A 16,384-nucleotide genomic window follows, 5' to 3' on the forward strand; every position below is an offset into this window, starting at 1 on the left:
TTTTTTTTCCCCTCTGCATAGTTTGACAAAGGGAACAATTACAGCACAGACAGATTTCTTTTTGACCTGGGAATAAAACAACTAAGCTCATGTGACACAAGCCACTACGCAACTATCAGTACATCTTTTTGGAACAGAGCTAGTACAGAGCACACTATGGACCTAAGGTGTATTCCAACATGGGTGGGAAACAAAACTATTTTACCTTGCAGTTAGGTGTTAATACTGATAGTCCTTCAGTTCCCCTAGGGTAAGGATACATGTCTTAGGGAAATTACAGAGAGGAACTGTTCTCAGCACTCTCCTCCATGCAATGAGATCTGTATCAGTCTTTCACATCCTGTGGAATTTAGAGGGATGCACAAGCTCTGCCACCACCCATCACATCCCTTCACAGGCTCTGCCTCAATCAGAGGTTCCTACAGAGGCTGAAAACCCTGCAGTGACATACCTAAAGACACAGGGGTGCATAAATAAGATAATATTCTTGGAGGTGACTTGCTACTATATGAATTAAAGGACACAGTCTCTCAGCTTAACTACTGGATGCTTGCTCATATACTGCAGACTATACTGTATTCCAGTTCTCTCTACTTGCAACTGCTGGAAATTGAACAATCAAAACCAAACCTCACTACCAAAACAACATGACAAACAGATGATACATATTTATACACCCAGAAATTGCTTCTTGAGACTAAATGGAAAACTGTGAATACTCCCTCCTCTATAAAATCCCCCACATACAGAAAAGCACTCAATCTTTAAGATTTATCTCTTAAGTGCTTCTTTGATAGCTAGCATCCTTAACAGTAGGAAAACAAGCAATTTCAAGATTTTGTGCATGCACAAGAAATCTGGAATATAATTTGAATTTTGGCTTCTACTTTTTTCAGTATTTAGCCATATTTTGTGAAACATAAGCCACACACTTATCCATGTGTTAAGCTTTCTGTTTTCTTCCTTTGCTCTTTCTCCATTCAAAAGAATAATTGCTGAATATATTTTCTATGTATTTGGAATCAGTTAACCCTCTTGCTGGGGAGAAGCAGAACCATATTAATTGTAGGGAGTAACACGGGCAGTGTTTCAGAGTTTTGGTTCATATAGGAATGGCACATGGTTTCATACGGGTTCCTGCACAGGCTAGGCTGACAAAACCTTATTGACTTGCACATAATTGGACATAACGCCGGTAAAGACAGTCACTAAGCTATCAACAGGAAACAAGCTTGGACTGCCTACAAGCTGGTAAATCTTATAAAGTTAGTGGTACAATTCATCCAGAGCCCTGATCTGTTTGCTTTTGCCTCTTCTTTACCTTAGTTAACACTTTGCATAAAAAACAGTGTGAAAACCACTTTTTCCATAGTCATATAATGGGAATTCCTAATCAGTACAGATGACAACAGCAATTTTTACTTAGATGCAACCACTTAAATTAGCACTGATATTTGTTGACCATAAAATGTGTGAAATATTGAGTCTAATTTTATATAATTTTATAAAACTCTAAGGGCCTCAATCTACTTAAAAACAAACAAACCCTATTGCCTGATGATCACTAAGTTTTTTCAATTACGACATTATTACCTAGAAGCACTTCTGTAGCAATTCTAAATACCTGCAATGATTTCTATTGCAAAGCCTGAAAATTTGAGGGATTTATCAATCTAGTTATTTCAGTTCATACTGTGCTGTAGCTTAAATTGGAGAGACATCAATTTGATAGGTGGACCACTCGGTTGATAAAGAACTGGCTGGATGGGCGCACGCAAAGAGTTGTGGTCAATGGTTCAATGTCCAGCTGGAGACCAGTAACGAGTGATGTCCCTCAGGGATCAGTGTTGGGACTGGTCTTGTTTAATATCTTTGTCGCTGACATGGACAATGGAATTGAGTGTGCCCTCAGCAAGTTTGCCGATGACACCAAGCTCTGGGGTTCTGTTGATACCCTAGAGGGAAGGAATGCCATTCAGAGGGACCTTGACACACTTGTGAGGTGGGCTGATGCCAACCTCATGAAGTTTAACCATGCCAAGTGCAAGGTCCTACACCTGGGTCGGAGCAATCCCAGGCACAGCTACAGGTTGGGCAAAAAGGAAATTCATGGTAGTCCTGCGGAGAAGGACTTGGGGGTGTTAGTCAATGAGAAAATGAACATGAGCCAGCAGTGTGCGCTTACAGCCCAGAAAGCCAACTGTATCCTGGGCTACATCAAAAGAAGCGTGACCAGCAGGTCAAAGGAGGTGATCCTGCCCCTCTACTCTGCTCTTGTGAGACCTCACTTGGAGTATTGTGTGCAGTTCTGGTGCCCTCAACATAAAAAGGACATGGTACTGTTAGAACAAGTCCAGAGGAGGGCCACGAGGATGATCAGGGGACTGGAGCACCTCCCCTGTGAAGACAGACTGAGAAAGTTGGGGCTGTTCAGCCTGGAGAAGAGAAGGCTGCGTGGAGACCTCATAGCAGCCTTCCAGTATCTGAAGGGGGCCTACAGGGATGCTGGGGAAGGACTCTTCATTAGGGACTGCAGTGATAGGACAAGGGGTAACGGGTTGAAACAGCAGAGGTTTAGAATGAATATAAGGAAGAAATTCTTTACTGTGAGGGTGGTGAGGTACTGGAATGGGTTGCCCAGGGAGGTTGTGAATGCTCCATCTCTGGCAGTGTTCAAGGCCAGGCTGGATGAAGCCTTGGGTGACATGGTTTAGTGTGAGGTGTCCCTGCCCATGGCAGGGGGTTGGAACTACATGATCTTAAGGTCCTTTCCAACCCTAACTATTCTATGATTCTATATGGGAGCATTTGCATCACATAAGAATTTAATACTCTGATTTTGTTCCTCTTGTAGACCTAAAACTGTCTTAGACTTTGGCTCCACTCCTCCACTTACAGGCTGACTGGGACAGTGACTGCAAAAAAATACATTCAGGATTTTGTTGCCAAGAAAAATAAATGGCTACAAAGTCACTGTGCAGGCTTCAGCAAGCACTGCCAAAATACTGTATTTCAGCACGTGTTGTTATCTTACTCCTACAAGCTTTCGAACCAGCAACCATCAGGCATATATAAACTACTCCTGGTAAGAAACTATATCATTATCAGCATTTAGAAATTACAAATCAGCAGTAATTTTCACTTGTGATTAGGACAAACACTTCCGGAACTCAGGTAGCCAGAGATGAATAGGGAAGGCACTGACACTGACATCCCAGATGCCAAAAAACAACACTGAATACATCTACTCACTAAAACTCATGCTTTTCTTGCAAGAGCATGACTTTACTATTATATCTTGTCTTGTTAACTGTATTTTTGTTTCATGCTGGTGCTGTTGTGCTGCTTGATGTCGATGCTCATACAAAGTATAATTCCCAAACACGAGTGCTCAAAGTGATTTTCTGCTTAAGCATAAATAGACACTTTTCTAAACCTTACTTCGTACCACAAATAAATTCTTCTCACGGATATGATCCTTCAGTTCCCCCCAAACAAGGTATAATTAATATCACTTTTGCCAATTTTTTTCTTTTAATCACTGAAAGAACTTGGCTCCTTCAGGGCTTGCAGGTTCCTCTGAGTTACTGCGATGGAAGAAGGATGAAACTTGTATTAAAAAGTTTTTAGAAAACAGTCTTGAAAACTCCAATTTTGCTGTTTAGAAAAGAATTTCACTCACAAGGAGTTTATACCAATTAACTGTACTACAGCCAAGTAAATCAAAGGTATTGCACTGTTTGGCCTGTTTATTGTGGTGGTCGGTGGAGGGTACGATACAAGGCAAGGACTTGTCAGTCACAGAAGCTGCAAAGTTGGGCATATCTTGGAGGTCTTTAATTGCATTTTTGTCAGGGACTGTGCACCTCAAGATTCTTTTTTTCTCAGACACTTGTCTTAATTATCTTAATAATATTATTGAGTATAATAGTAAAAACCAGACAATTTCTTTTTTTGTTTCCATTTCCCCCAGTGTGAACAAAATCCCCAGCAAGCTTCTCAATTTTATATTCTGGGGAAATGTGAAGTACTCTTGTCTGTAATTTGGGTGGAATTTGGCAACCTGAACACACACTTCCACAGTGTTCTACTACCAACTGATAAACATTATCTAGAACGTTTGATTCCTTGACTTTTTATTGACGCCTGTGAGAAATTACAGTTTCTAAAAGCAATTTTAAGTATTTTGCTGTTAGTGACAGCTGATTCAATTATCCCAAGTCATGCAAAACTTTGCTCAAATTAGCTTTAGCTGAACATGTGGCTAAGTTGTAATTCTAGTTTCAGTTCAGTTGACACCAGAGTAAAAAATAAGACAAAAAAGTGTAATGTAAATACTTGAAGTATCCTGGGTCCTTTCTCAAAGTTCAGAATCAAGGTGTTACAAGCTCTCAGGAGTAAATGTTTCTGCCACAGAACAGCAGAAGCTATTAAGATTGTAAGAGGCAAAAGTATAAGCAATAGATAGAGAATTGCTAGTTGCTATTTCAGAAGAAGAACATGTCCCTGTGCTTTTATCATTCAAACCTTCACCATGTATGTTTTCTTATCAGGGAATCTAACACTGAAGGAGGAATCGGTTTCCAGCAACTTTAGTGCCTGACAGGAGCCTCCATAAGGAGGCTGTATCTTACAACTACTAAAGCATACATTTGGCACTGAGTTCATGGCATCCTGTCAAGACTAGAGCATATTATTAATAAGAACCTAAACTATTATCAGATGCTCCCAGTACTTTTCCAGAACAGGATCTGAAAGCTGGCATAAGTGGGACACTGCAAATGTGTATTTTTAACTTTCTTAATCTGAGATTATTTAGCGATTTTTGTTCAGAACTTTCAAGTACATGTCCTATCTATACATAGCATTTAAAACAGGAATTTGTCATTATCTTGGCTCAGATCACAAGCAGAGCAAAACCAAATGTCCCATGAGCTCTACACTATATACCCACATACCCAAACATACAGAAATTGTTAGCATCGCATGTCACAAGACACACAGTTACTTTTTTCTTTATGAAACCTACACTGTTGTACTGGGCTCCAACCAGAAGTAGCATATTAAATTGAGGCAAATCCACTACCATCAGCAGTTGAAATAAAAAATAATTTACAACTGGAGGTGTCTTTAAGAAAATAAACCTGCTTCCTAATCAAGATTTCTTATTCCCTGTAGAAATTTAGAAGTGTAATCTCATTTTAAAATACCATTATCCTTTTCAAGTAAGGAAAACCACTGTGCTTCAGTGGTGCCAATCCATTCTAAGTTTCTGTTACTGGCTGTTCAGTATCACACAACTTGTTAAACAGATTCAGCTGAAATATTACTATTCATTAAGATTTGCCCAAACATGCACAAGACCATAAGGAGAATACACATTAAGTAAAATTCGTTAAATAAACCCTTTTAAAAAGAATGGTGTGAAAAATGTGCTTAAAGAACGTAACTATTTTCTAATGCTTGTTCTCCCAAGTACAATTAACTCCTACATTATCTCAGACCATCAAATTTACCCAAAATTGTTTCGGATCATGAAAATTTGAAGACTATGTAAAGAATTCCCTTTGGCTTTCCTTACCTGACTGGCAGGCGTCTCTCCAATCACTGCCTCATAAGGGGGAGGCAGCTCAGTTGGATACATCATTCCTGGGCTGTTAATGGTTACTGCATATAAAGCACTGAATGGGGAATGAGGGAAATCCAAATGGAGACCTCTGTTTAAAAACAGAAACAAGCAAACTTAATAATTAAGAAATGGCATTGGATTTATTTGGTGAAATACTACCTACAGCAGTGATGTAGTGATCTCTGAATTCAAAGCCAGTATACCACAAATAATAATAATAATGAAGAAATTTAACAGATAATCAAAATGAAGCCCTCATTCACAGGGATTCAGTCAAAAATCTGTAGCCTTAAAAATTCTATTTCATTTTGGATACCAGCTGTTTCTACCAGCACATTTTGCAGTCATTCAAGTCCTTCACTACTCCACATTAAAACACATTAACACCAATCATTTCCTTAGAAAATTAAATCACATATTCAACTTCAGGTGTATAACATTACCAGATGTGACAGGATTTCTGATCAAAGCTGAGCTCTGCTTTAAGTTCAGATATTGTCATCTTTGTCTTTTCTAAGTTCACTCCCTTCTCTGCTACAGTGGTGCCTTAACACAAATATTTCCAGGTACATCCTAGCAAGTTTCAAAAAAATGTACGTTAAAAATATATGTAATCTCTCTAGAAAAGAAGCACTTAGTCTAAGTGAAGGATATTACTTAGCTTTATGTTCTTTGAAAGAGCTTCATATTCTGCCTCTCAGAACTATGCAATGACTGTAACTACAGGGAAAAACAATCACCTCTGTGCCTCTATCACTGGTGTGCAGGTATATTCTGGTGGGTAGTAGGGTGGAGGTGGAATTGGTGGTATGAACTCATCAAAATCCAACGTTTGATGCAAGATAGTTCCATGTGGAGTCATACAGTCAGGATTGGTAGAATGTGGCCTCTGTGGCAGAAACTGAAAATGAACAGGTTGAGTTCCTTCAGATAGTAGAAATTTCAACACCCATAACAAAAAATATAATAAGAAGTCAGTATTAGCAACCCTGATCAATATCCAGGATCATTAATATCCATACTCAAATGAAACAAACACTTCTGGAAGCGTAAGAATACTTGAGATAAGTGAGAAGTGTGAGTCAAATTGCCAACATATAACACAAGGTTTTACTAAAGATACAGAGAGGCTTGTGCCTCAAAGTCAGTCACTCTCAGGATGCAGAGCATAGCCAGTTAAAATTAAACAGCTTTTCAAGAAATACTTCTACCTTAGAATGTAATTTTCTTATAGCACTAATCAGCTATATTTTAATAACTTGAGTAACTGGTGAACAAAAGATACAACTAAAGTAACTATTCACATGCTTTTGTTTCCAACCTGAGATGCCTTGTGCTTATAGAGAAAAAAAAAACCTCAAAAAAACCCAGATACAAAAGTAGAAACAAGCTACTGCATACTCACTAAATTTTGAATAAGGCAACTACAAATATCCCACCTATTTTTCACTACCAAACAAGAGGCCATTCTTTCTTATTATTGTAACATAAAATAATAGCCATTCGTGTGTTGGTGATATTGACATTGCACACTTAAACGAGATATAAAGGTTTTAAATACAGGTATGAAAGTAAGAAAACAATTTACTCCATATAAATATCTCAAAATGAAAAAGAAAATAACTACGCTGAATAATAAAAGTAATACTGAGAACTGCTGTCAACATTTGTGACAGGAACCTAACCTATCACAGCTTCTAGCATAGCAGTGATATCAAAAAGTCATTCTTACACTTCAGTATCAGAAACATGGCAGTTTTCCAGCAAAGGCTTAAACTACTTCAAGATGTACCATTCTGCAGAACACATGGAACCCCACCACATCAACCTGGCTCTATATAGTCCCCATGGATAAAAGAGGATCAAAAACCTAATTATTTCTTCTCTGGGCAAGCTTCTGGTGTCATCCTGCTTTTCTTGGATCAGTAGATGACTTGGTTTAGCTTCTGACTTTTAAAACAAATGTGCTAAGAAAATCTGCTGAAGGCACATCTGTTTTTTTACACTTGAAAAAGAGAATATATGTCTTTGTACTGTTGTCTCATTACATTATTGTTTGGTTAAATCCATGATAAAGATTCAAGAAGCAGTGAAAAGGAAAATGCTTATGCTTAGCAGATCCAGCAGATATAAATTACCTTTAATTTCAATATGACAGTTTAATATTTTTAACTTTTTCAAATTTAAATTGGTGCAGTTGTGCTGAATTTACATTGCCATACAAATTATATTGCTCTTAGGTATTTAAGAAGTTGAGTTACATCTTAACTCTACAAAACTGATTCTATGTATGTTGTTTCAAAGATCAAAGCTGTAATAATGCAACATAACAGATGGTAAGGAGGGCCAATTTCAATTTTTTGCAAAAATGGCTCTCTAGTCATACTTTCACAACTATTAAATAAAGAACCCCTGCTGCATAAATCTGCAGAGTTGGGCTTGTTCAGCCTGGAGAAGGCTCAGGGAAGATCTTATAACAGTCTTCCAATACCTAAAGGGGCCTACAAGAAATCTGGAGAGGGACTTTTTACAAGGGCTTGTAGTGATAGGACAAGGGGGAATGGTTTTAAACTGAATGAGGGTAGATTTACATTACACATCAGGAAAAAAGTCTTTATTATGAGGGTGCTGAGGCACTGGCACAGGTTGCCCAGAGAAGCTGTGGCTGCCTCATTCCTGGAAGTGTTTAAGGCCAGGTTGGAAAGGGCCTTGAGCAGCCTGGTCTAGTGGAAAGGGTCCCTTGCTCATGGCAGGGGGTTGGAACTGAATGAGCTTTAAGGTCCCTTCCAATCCAAACCATTCTATGATAATATGTGATATCATTGTATCTTACAGACAGTCAGTGAGTCACTGTAATTTACTGATGGCACAGGTATAAAAGACAAGATATATACATTATCTACATTTTGTTACATAAAATGTCTGATGCTGTTAAGGACACTCATTCATGTGAGATATGATGCTGTTAACCTGAGTACTGTCAGACATTTCTATAGGTTTGTCTTATAGAATAAAACTACATTTTTGCAGTCATAACTCACCTCGTCTTTCAACAACCATTTCCTAAACTGTAACACTACATGAAGTGGTGAATCCCAAACTTCTACTCTAAGCAATACAATAATAAGCCTGTTACCATCCCAAATACATTGAAGAACCTTTTAGGAAAAAAGGAAGAAAGACAGACTTCAACTTTACAGTGACCTAGAAATTGTCTAAAAAATTATCATAATGAAGACAAATATCTGTATGCTTTAGCTCACATTTTGTACCCTACTTGATTCCAGCAAAATCAAGATTACACTAATTTCCTAGTAAAATTTATAATTTGGGTCATTTACTGTCATTACTGTTTGAAAATGAAACCATTTTCTTGTACAACTTTCTTTACCTTCTCCCAGACTATACCCATGTACTGACATGCAAGGCAAGCTTTGGTTTGCCCCAGAGAACATGCACCTCCATCTCTTCAGTTCTTGCGTTTTCTGGAGCTTGTTTCATTCAGCCATATATAGGAAGCACCATTCAACACTCCTCAGAAGGCAGCAATTAAACCCGTAACACTTTTACAGTGAATGAACTATCAGCGCACATTTTGTGGGGTGTAACAGAAGGAAAAGGTTTTACACAGGGTAGAATACATTGAAAGTCAAGAGGGAAAAGACCTGATATTTAGATGCATTTCAGTTTACCAGCAGTATTATTTACATCCCTTTCAAGAACCTTAACTATGAATACAAATAATGGCATCGAACTCTGTGTGACCAATGCTGAAAATGAGTGGCAAAACAGACATGAAACATGTACGTGTTTATAAACAACATGTTTACCTGTGTGATATCATCCTGCTGGAAGGCACAGAAATTAAAGTGAAAAGGCTGTAAGAGGAAGACTAGCAGGAAATGAAACAATAGCAAATATAAGGGATTATCACAAAGAACAGATATGCTTGATAAAAGTTGGAAAGCTACTAAGTGGGAATTAAACCACAGCTTATTCCACACTACCCTACCTACTAATCTCTACTAGGCTGCAAAAGTTAATTCTTCTTACAGTAAAATACATTTTAAAAATCTTTAAGGGTTAGTCCCAAACAGTGAAAGCTGGCATGGGTTCAGCAAAGGCTTAACACAAAGGCCATAGGTAGGAAAAAGCAAACGGCTCACAAACCTGGACTAGGTGCAGGAACACTGACATACACTTTCACAAGGAAACGTATATTTTTGGTACTTGAAGGCAGCTGTTACTAAATAATCAGTTTCAAAAAGCTGATAGCAAATAGGATAGGCAACAACAGTAACTGCTGAACTGAAAATGGAGGTGGCCTGTTTGGTTTCAAGTATAAACAAGTTGCATTCAATGTCATTATGTAACAACTCACAAAGCAGGTCTCCTGCTTTGATAGAAAATGGCTGCAGATGAGGATAAACAGCAAAAAGCACCACTGGTCAACACTGTAAACAGTCAACAGCGTTGAAAGTCTGCGTAACTTTATAGCTATCAATAGATATTTTGAACATATTTACAAAATGTAAATAGGTATCCCCTGGCTCTGGAAATCCCAAATACTCAAATGTTTCTGTTGACCACCTGGAGCTGTTGGATGCTGGGAGCTTTCATTAATCTAACAGGCAATGAAAGACAGATCTAGAATTTATGCTCTTCTTCTAGGAAACAGTCAACTTTATGTTGAAGCTTGGCATTCAAACATGCAGATTTTTCTCATCCTTGGACTGAAGATGGCCTTATTGTCATTTGTGGAATGTGTCTTGTACCTCATAGGCATTATACATAGATGACTGCAATGTGATAAATGGGCTGCTACATAAAGCACACACTGCACACAAAATGTTGTATGTTTTAATTAGGCACGCCTAACTTGACAGCATTTTACAGCCTGATTCAAACAGCCCTCATCTTTATTTCATACTGAGGACTACTTAATTTGTTACTTGGTTTGCAGTTGAGGGAAGAATAAAACATGCTATCTGGTTGCAGCAGGGTGAACAAGAAAGCTGTAAAATGCTGCAGGTTTGTACCTACTTCTTGGACCTGAAATTAATACAGAAGTTAGCCATGGCATCATAAGCAAGTTGTTAGCAAGCAGAAAGTTATAAACACAAATGTTAGAAGCACACCCCTTTCAACAGGAGCAGAAGAGGTAAAGCGTTTCTGAATATGCAGTTATGCTCAAGGGTCTGTGTGCCGTACACGAAGAACTACACGCAGCCAATGATGTAGGACTAGATGCCAGTGACCTTCTCAGCAAGCTTAGAACCTGCAGCAAGACACATAGGCTCTCACTTCCCAGTGAAGAAGGCAGTGCTTTGTAGAATAAGAGAGTTCTCAGTTTTTTGCTCTTCAAGGTGAAAGAAACTCCATTAGATAGATATGAATGAGACTGTAAAACTCACGAAAAAAAAGAAAATAAAAAATTGCTCAGACTGAATTTCCAGGTCTTCACTGAGAGGCCATCTGAAAGCTGTTCACTGAAGTGACCAGAATGATTGCAGTTTACTATTTATGTTCTGAATATTTTAAGTATATTCAAATAAAAGCTGACAGAGAAGTCTCAAGGAACTGAAGAAACAGCAAATAAGAACTATAATTCCCTAATGAAACGACTACCCAATATGATACAAGGTGGCATGTCCTTCTTCCTAGTATCTGTAAGTCATTTATAAAGCACTGTTAATTCTTGGGAATGGGAAATAAAAACTTTTAATTGCATACAGTTAAATAACTGGCATGTCATTAATAGTAAAATCTCTTTAATATACTTGGGTTTATAATTCTGTCTCCAATTAGCTGTCCTCCTCCTGGACTGGTTGCTTTTTTCCTTTTCTGAAACACTTGTATCAGTGTCTGTCTCTTGGAGGGAAACATAGATACTAATTGTCTACAAGAACAGAAGGATCACAGCTGACTCTTCTAATTTGTCCTGATCTTAAGTGAAAATTAGAAGCATAAAATGGTTTGGGTTGGAAGGGGCCTTAAGAACATGTAGTTCCAAGCCCCCTGTCATGTGCAGGGACATCTCCTGCTAGACTAGGTTTCTCAAGGCCCTGCCCAACATAGCCTTCAACACTGCCAGGGATGGAGCATTCACAGCTTCTTTGGACAGACTGTTCCAGTGGTCACTACTCTCACAGCAAAGAACCTCCTTATAACCAACCTAAATTCCCCCTGTTAAAGTTTGAACCCATTACCCCTTGTCCTATTGCTAGAGTCCCTGACGAGGAGTGCCTCTCCAGCATCCTTGTAGGCCCACTTCAGATACTGAAAGGCTACTATGAGGTCTCCATGCAGCCTTCTCTTCTCCAGGCTGAACAGCCCCAACTTTCTTAGCTTGCAACACAGAAGATATTTTGATAAGGCAGTCTCAGTTTTTCTCTTCCATTGTTTCCAGCTGTTGTTTCTACGACCACCACAAGCCAGTAGCTCTGTAGTCTCAGAAGGACTGCTCTGTGACACACCTTTCCTGAAGTACTGATTGTATTTTTAATAGTATTAATTATTAAATACTCTTATTCTACCAATAAAATGGAAAATGGTGCATTTCTAAAAATAGCAAAAGCTTTCCTTCACCAAAGATTTCTATTTTACCTTTTAATTTACGGTGGAATAATATTTGTGAGGGGAATACTTATCCAATCATATAAGGTAACAATCTGAGGTAAACAAACTAAGGTATCCAATCATGTAAAGTAACAATCATAAAGGTAACTTTAGGATATTTTTATGAATATACATCATTTGCAATGTATTTCTCTAAAAGAATTATTCACCTGGGCTTTACAGTATCTTTAAGTGAGCTTTGTGCCAAAAAAATTAACATCTAGGTTTTTAGATAAGCATGTTAAATAATAAAAATATTGTGTAATAACTTAAGATCAATTCTGAGTTAATGTGAAGTTGCATCCTAAGGGGGGTTTTTATTACTATTTCACCTAGATAAGGGGTTAAACAATGCCAGCAAGATACTATCCTCATGCAGAGGATACTATCTTAGTTTTTTATTTAAAATATTTGAGTAGAAATATTAACTACAGCATATTAAGTTAATGACATGCTGAATTATCATTATGGGTGATGAAAACAGTAATTAAATGTTACAGCTTGCATGCATCATTATTACCTTATTTCCTTTACAAAATAACAGATTGGTTTAGATATCAAATCACACAAAGAACAATTTCTAACAGCAATGGTGACAAAAACAGAATACACTGAATGATATCAGTGCCAGTACTTCTAGGATAAGAACTGTATAAACATATGGAGCGGAAGAAGGACTGGAATAGGTAGATTTAATGCTTAAGCTTGGCCACAGTGGGCATCATTTCTTGTATTTCTTTAATTCAGGCAGCTACCTTTTGCAGAAAATGATGAATTTTTGCAGTAGCCATTCATCAGACAAAATGCAAACTGAAACTGCCTTAGGCAACAAATAAATTATCATGGAAATGACAGCTTGGTTATTAAGAGATGTTTCTTCACATTATAGAACCTTGATATGATCTGATTTGATTCATATACATCTGCTGGAGGGGTGTGTACACAGAAAGAACAATCCTGGGAAGCCCTGCAATGGACTGCACCCTTAAACTGTCTAAATTAGTAAAACATGTAACAACTGCTCTTTCAATCTTTACCTCTCTTGCAGCTTTGGTACAATTGATAGAGTTTTTTTTTTTCCTTTTTATTTCCTCCCCCCTTTTTTTCCCCTGACCAACAGTGAACACTTAACAGCAGGAGAAAGGTTAAAGTGTGGTGAAAAACTGGGGGTACTTTCTGGAACAGTCAAAGGAGGAATAACTTAGGAAAATGCTTTTGCATTGGTTGAAACCAAATGTTTGTTTGGTGAGATTATTTTTAACCAAAAAGCTCTCTTCAAATTCACTGGAAAATCTAATCTGTGCTTACCAGTGAACAGCTTGTGTTCATATTTTCCAGCACATTCTTATTAAAAGACTGGTACATCAGAAGGTAGCAGTTTCCAATAAAATACTGTCAATTTGCTTGTAGGAATCAGATACCCACTGTATGCAACAGCAGGAAAGCAGATACTAATACAGCATTGTTGCATATTTTCTTGAGACTGTATTATACACCAGCTCTATGTTGCTAGGCAATAAAAGCTGAATCACAAAGAACAGCTTCATGGCAGAAGAAAACTCGAACTTATTTGAAAAAAAAATAAAAAAACATTATTCTAACTGGTTAATTTCCGAGATAAGAACATATAATACAGCACATGAATCACAAAACTGATGACAAATGATGTCCCAGGAGGATCTCCCTATTGCACTATACTTGTGCTGGCTAGGAATTACATTTTTATGCCTCCTCTTCCTATAGGAGAGCCTATGCAGCTTTTGAATACTCCAACAACAGAGCGAAAGCAGTCTTAAAACTTTCAGCATGGTATAATCCTGCTAAGAGAAGATGGATACATACTTCAGTGAAAAATAGAAGGAAAAAGCACAAATCAAGCATTAACAAGCAAGAATAAAGAAAGCAAAACAGATTTCTGGGTGCAGCAAAGCAGAAAGGGACTGCAGATCATGGGACGATAGAGATTAAAGGACAATAGACTGAAAATAGTTGAAAGAAAAAGAAATCTTCAGCTGGTCTAAGTCAGCGTAGCCCCAGGGAAGTTACGCTCACTTAGGCCTGGTAGGAATCTGGCAACCTGGAAAAAGAAAGAGAAAAACTTAGGGATAAACAGTAAAGAGTGGGATCGAACAGAAAGATGCAATTCCCTTCTTATCGGCAGAGGGAAGAAAATTCTTGTCAGTGCAGCTGAAAGGGTAGGAGAATGGACAACTAAGCAAGAAGACATAAAGCTGAAAGCACAAAGCATAGGAAGCAAAACCAAACTGACATAATGGCAGCATCACCAGGTGGTAAGGAAAGAATTTAGCGAAGAAGTGAAAAATGAAGCAGGAAGAGAAAAATTACATGCTTTTAGGGTATTTGAATTCCTACTGAAATGATTGCCTCTTGCACATACCCATCAGAAGCACTTTAGTATCATTCTTGGTTCACTGTCATCTATACATTTATTCCTCTTACACTGATAAATACCATAAAATTAGGTGCAGGTTAAAATTCCTGGAGTATATATGGTTACATTTCTGGACCATTGTTATGCTAGACAGACAAATCTTTCCAGGTGTGATGCTCACTTCATCTCCCTGTAATCAGCGCAAGGTGAAAAATGTCTTCAACAAGCATTCTAGCAGTAAATATCATGGGGCAAGAGCATATGGAAAGAATATCTTTAATATTAAAATCCTTTAAAATAAAATCTTTTAATGTTTAAAGTACAATCTGTCATCAGCCAAGATTATTTTTGTCAATTCTGCTCGACATCCAAACCAAAGTTATTTAAGGAGCACTCTTTACAAATCTCTACAAGCACGCACAATGTGAATATACAGAGTGCTATACAACAAAATGCATTTAGGTACCATTTGTAGGCATTAAGCAGACATAGGTACCTAATTTATTGTATCTTTTACTATGTGAAGGAAACACTAGATCACAGATGAAGATATTAAGTTTGTAACCCAGTGACTGGAACACTCGTCTAGAAATGACACACTTTGTTGTGTAAATGATTTGCAGCTAACTTGTTGGGCCAATATTCTATCTATGCAAAATTTTAAAATACAAGCAACTTACAAATGACTGGCACTAGGTTTGTGTGCTTGGCCTCTCTTATAAAGCAAAGAATAACTTCCTACATTAGGCCATAATAGAGCTGGGTCAGAAACAATAGACGTGGCCTGCAAAATACAAGGATATTTATTTCTTCTTTTTTTGTTTCAACATTACATTGAAATCTGAAGAATCGCAGTGCTTTTTGGGGATAGAAAACCTCTCCTTGTCCAACCAAAACAAGACTGTATCCTGTAACGCAGCTGGCTATGCAGAAGACTAATGATCCTTTTCTCTTTGGTTTTAAACATAATTGCTACGCTGAAGCTTGAACATGTTTTCCTTACAAAAACACTGCTATTGGCACAGGACTGTGGAAATCCCAATTCTGATCTCATAGTTCTCATACCAGAGAAGTAGCAAAAAATAGTACCTCAACACTAAGTGATTGCTCTGGATAATGTGGAAACTGAAGATAATAAACATTTAAGGATGGAAAATTTAACATGAATATAGATCCACCTTGTTGATAACCTTGTTAACAAAAATAACATACTCCCAATTACAAAATCCTGATTACAAATCCCTAATATTGTATGTAAATGTTTTAAACACAGCAGCTATTCACACTGCATACATCTGTATGCTACATTTACATAAATGCATGCAAATAAAAAATACACCCATGTACACACATGTTCTAACACTACACAAAGACACACAAATAGGCTAACGTTTATAAGCAGGTATAAATGAGTATATACAGATAAGGACAATATGTCAGGTTGGACAGTAGCCTGTGTTGTCACTGAAACATACTCACCATTTGCAGAAGATCAGAAGAAACCATCTGCATGCAACACATTGCTGTTGCCAAAGCACAGACAATGGTGGAGATGATATTGAGAGCGCACACACTGAACAACAGGTCCTGTGAAAACACATGCATCAGAATATCATCTCTTAGGGACACAAAGGACGGGATACATTTTTAGCAATTTCATAATAAACACTATCAACTGCTCTCAATTGATAGGGTCTTAACTGTATGGAACTCGCTCAGATCATACTGATTTTTTTAAACCACTC

At 37.7% G+C, this 16,384-nt stretch overlaps 1 protein-coding gene across 2 annotated transcripts in view; it reads right to left on the reverse strand.

The window, feature by feature from the left end:
* The window catches only part of ENTREP2 (endosomal transmembrane epsin interactor 2), a 115,856-nt gene that overhangs the window by 11,293 nt on the left and 88,179 nt on the right, over positions 1 to 16,384 (reverse strand). For both annotated transcript variants that reach the window (XM_005145674.3, XM_031045973.1), the window contains exons 5-7: positions 16,119 to 16,226; positions 6,370 to 6,530; positions 5,582 to 5,717 (exon numbers count right to left, since the gene is read on the reverse strand). In XM_005145674.3, coding sequence (XP_005145731.2) covers positions 5,582 to 5,717; positions 6,370 to 6,530; positions 16,119 to 16,226 — 405 coding nt within the window. The remainder of the gene's footprint in view (positions 1 to 5,581; positions 5,718 to 6,369; positions 6,531 to 16,118; positions 16,227 to 16,384) is intronic.

This window comes from Melopsittacus undulatus, chromosome 9 (genome assembly GCF_012275295.1).
Source record: "Melopsittacus undulatus isolate bMelUnd1 chromosome 9, bMelUnd1.mat.Z, whole genome shotgun sequence".
Classification (NCBI taxonomy): Eukaryota; Metazoa; Chordata; class Aves; order Psittaciformes; family Psittaculidae; genus Melopsittacus; species Melopsittacus undulatus.